Source organism: Cyprinodon variegatus, unplaced genomic scaffold, assembly GCF_000732505.1.
Source record: "Cyprinodon variegatus isolate N-32 unplaced genomic scaffold, C_variegatus-1.0 Scaffold72, whole genome shotgun sequence".
NCBI lineage: Eukaryota > Metazoa > Chordata > Actinopteri > Cyprinodontiformes > Cyprinodontidae > Cyprinodon > Cyprinodon variegatus.
Window position 1 is genome coordinate 581,048 of NW_015150525.1, and position 4,129 is coordinate 585,176.

General features: G+C 40.0%; 1 protein-coding gene across 1 annotated transcript in view; it reads right to left on the bottom strand.

The window, feature by feature from the left end:
* Positions 1 to 202: 202 nt before the first annotated feature.
* Positions 203 to 4,129, bottom strand: part of LOC107083334 (myoD family inhibitor domain-containing protein-like) — a 63,632-nt gene continuing 59,705 nt past the window's right edge. Inside the window, exons 4-5 of the mRNA XM_015372472.1 lie at positions 3,629 to 4,000; positions 203 to 2,911 (exon numbers count right to left, since the gene is read on the bottom strand). Coding sequence (XP_015227958.1) covers positions 2,658 to 2,911; positions 3,629 to 4,000 — 626 coding nt within the window. The 3' untranslated portion in view covers positions 203 to 2,657. The remainder of the gene's footprint in view (positions 2,912 to 3,628; positions 4,001 to 4,129) is intronic.

Genomic DNA, 4,129 nt, shown 5'->3' on the forward strand with positions numbered 1-4,129 from the left:
AACATTTCTAGCAAAACCCTTATAACAGCGAGAACGGACATCACTCCAACTAGACCTGTTATTTTCCAGTTACTATTTAATAGGCTTATATGGATGTTGGTATGATGAAATGATTCTCCATCACCAGACCATGTAAAAAGCTCCCTTTTGTAATGGTAAAAAAATATATTTTTCCCTTAAATTTAATCTTATATCTTTTTTAAATTGTTTGTTATTATTTATTTTTAGATGCATCAACAATCGAGACGTTTTTTACTACCTTTTAATTAGTTTATAGAAATGTAGCCGCTCTTCAATAGGCTATAGAAACGTTCATCCTCATCAGTAACAGGATTCAGAATTCTGAAATAATCACTTATAATAATAACATAACAGTATCTTGAAAATGTTTTTCACCTATAAACTCAAATCTATTGTGTTCAGATGTGGGTGGTAAACAATTACATTCATTGGAGGAACTTTTTGACCAAAAAAAATACACTAAAGAGTAGTTTTGGGAAAAATCTCTACCCCAAACCTATGCAAAGGTTATTATACTGATTGTTGAGCTACATTTTCTTAAATAAAGATAAATAATCTAGCATAATCTTAGTATATTGATCTGAAAACAAGATTAGGAGGAACTTTTGATTTCAATTAGATAATAAGACATTGTAGGTTAGACCATTTTTGCAGTGTTTGGGTTTATTACTGTTTAACTCCATGTTTAAGTCTCTATTTCTTATAACATGTTAGTCCCCCAAATTTCCTTACATTATGTGTTTCTCATTTCATTTTCATATCAACATCAGATGACTTTGCACAGTCTGGTGACAGAGAACAGTTTCCCATATAAAGCTACATTATTTCGTCCACCTTTAAAAGGTTTAGTAAATACCTCTAATATGGTTTTGATTTTTGCACATCTCATCATTCTGCATGATCTGTTATTTCCTTCACAAATTATGCTAAAATCACAATATTTCCAGGGCGATCCAGGCTTTAAAATCAGTTAAAGTGTATGGATTGGGAGTGCAATTCCAGTTTTATCCGTCGTCTAAAGTTGCTTTACTTAAACTCCACGGATTATATTAAAAGCAGCAAATTGCACTGCTGCTATGATGCAATCAAGTGGGAAATAACAATAGTGTGTCTTTATCAGTGTCAGATTTCAGCCCATAAAATAGGGCCTTATCAAACACATTAGTGTCGCACATTAGCACTTCTATGTACAAGTAATTAAAGACCTGAAAACTAAAGTCCCAAGAGAGCAAAGGCAGAGGATTTCTCTAATAGTGTTTAACCAGCAGAGAAAAAAAAAAGATTTTTATCAAGTCACTTTAAAATGCACGGCTGATCTATGTGAGATCTTAAGAGGTATTGGTTTGAAAAGAAGGTAGGCGACAGGCACATGACGGTGCACAGCTTTTATCAAGACTGTACCATTCATGGCGTAAGCGTAGGGATCTAACTTAGCATAATTTCAGAAGGATTTTCACGACAGGAATTAAATTAGACGCAGAGCTAAGTCTGCTTTACGGAGAGCCCAGCTAAAAAAGGAAAAAAGATAACTGAGAAATGTGATTTTTTTCTCTCTCTGTACATTAGATGAAAAATGCAAATATCTTAACTAAAATCTACAAAACAAGGATTAATGGAGATTTGGTAAAGGCAAGGAACCTACTTGGAAATTCAGGTCTTAAGCTGATTCTAAGGCCATTTATTTCTTCAGACGGACGGAATGATAGAAAAATGAAATGTATTAGAAAGGAGATGACTCCCCCTGGATGAGCTAGCATCCGCTGATAAAGGTCCTTCTACGAGAAATGTAAAAAGTAAACAAAGTTTGATATTATTAGAGTGGAGAAATCTCAGCATATGAAAGCTCTCCATTCACATGTTCGGAACAGAAAAATGTGTTGATTGCAGATCGACAATTAAAACATTGATGTCCATCTGTGAAAATACCCACTTAGATCGCACATCCAGGATGATGTGCTTTCTGATAACAAAGAAAGCAGATAGCCAACGAGATCTGTCTGTTTTATTTCCAATGTTCTGTTTTCTCCTGTGCAACAAGAACAAAGAGAATCCAGCATTTCCCCTTTTACTACTTTATTTCTTCTTTTTTGTCCAGAAAGGCTACAGGAACCAATCAAACTGCAAGGCTTTACCCTTGCCAAGGACAGGAGGACTGACTACGCTGCTACTGACATCTGAGCATCCCCTTCCCCATTATTCCATTGCTCTTATCTGCAGAAACACTAAAATCTGGTTAAATGAAGCCATTTCCTCATTTGCCTTTAGAGGTCACTTTTCATGCTTGAAAAACTCCAGTAATTTAAACAGCACTGGGGGTGCCATTGTAATAATAGCTAGTTCAGAGAGGGTGCAGAGGCTCGGCCTTCACTCACATATCAGTGCTGGAATTCTCTCTGTGCTGCAGAGCTAATTGAGTGGCAATCAATCAATAGCTCAGACAAAGCAAGGAGCTTGTGTGATCAATAAAGGAAATAATTAGGTCACATATTTTTTCTTTATGCACAGAAGGACCTATCCCAGAGCTAGATACACCCGCCGATGTGTTTTAATTCCAGAGGCTCATAGAGCACAGGCCGGGGGTTCTTCTGCTCTTAGAGTTGTTCCTGAACCTCGTAGACTTCTACTTTGCTGGTGACTCAGGATGAAAAGCAGAGACTGCAGCACTCCATACAGATCTCTAAGCAGTCTGCAGACTCACAACACGCATCGATGATGCCACAGTCCATGTCACAGGGCAGGTCACAGTCACCGCACTCCTCCGACGCGCAGCAGCAGCAGAAGCATGAATCGTCCCCCGCGCAGGAGCCACAGGTGGCACAGTCCAGCATAATGTTGCACAGGGTCAGAAACTCACAGAAGAGGCAGGCCAGGATAAGGTGGACGCAGCAGTCTGCAGGGAAAGCGACAAAATAAAACCAATCGTCTTATTTTTTTTTACTATTTTATTGTGAGCCTATTTCAATTTTCAAGCCTATTGTTCATAATACTGCTAATTATGAAGTAAAGGTTTTGACCTAAGGTTAGTAGCTGCAGCTAGGAAGAAAACTGTGGATTTGGGATTTCCTGAAAAGTAGCCAATCACAGGTAGTTTATATTCTCAGGTTGGTTCCACCTTCAAACTGACAAAATTTGACATGAGCGCAAAAAATCTGGTCCACGTGACTAGGAGAGAATCGCAGATAGCAGAGAAGGAGCATGATGTCATGAGGGGGACATACTGGGGAGACTTATGGAATTCAATCTACACGACATAAAGCTTTCAAAAATGCCCATTAAGAGTAGTGTACATTGTTTTAGACAAAACTGCAAGCATGAGTATTTATCAGCTGTGCTGCTGCCATTAACACCTTTGTTAACAGATGTTGGAGATCAGCATCGCTGCAGTCGTATTACTGGAGTTACTGTAAGACTGCTTAAAGAGCTCCCTGGAAATTACCAATATCTGCTCTGAAACACTAAAGGAGCAGCAAATATAAATCCTTCAACACTTTACCAGTCATAATCTGGGTACATTTAAAATAATTTAAGCTGAGAGTTTAATGATGTAACATTCAAAGGCAGAAAAGAAAAGAAAACTCCCATCAGCAGTATTCAGTCAGCATCTTACCATCCTGTGCATCTGTGGGAATCTGGGAACTGTTGCTCTTCGAACTGCTCTTGCTCCTTTTGCTGCTCTGGGACGTGATGGAGGGGTTTGACCGCAGCTTCTTGGTGCCTTTGGTTCCTGCAGAAGAAGACGATGAGGTGGAAGAGCCACCTCTCGGAAGAGAGCCCAGCTTGGGATGTTTGTGAGAGCCCCCGTTCCTGACGGGATTGGACTGTAGGCCACGCGTGTGCGCTGTGGGTGTGTGATGAGAACAGTGCGTGTGAGGTGGGTGCCTGTGGTCGTGGCTCTTGGCTCCATTGCGTAGCAGGCCGCCGGGCTGCGACTGACAAGGCTGGGTGTGATGGATGGGAGTGGAGCTGGCAGCCGGTTGAGCTGGGGATCGACAAAAAGAATCAGACAGTTACAAAGGGACAAATTATATAACAATAAAGGTCAGTTAAGTTTAGATTAGTGGTGCCTCTCCTCTCCTCTCCTCTCCTCTCCTCTCCTCTCCTCTCCTCT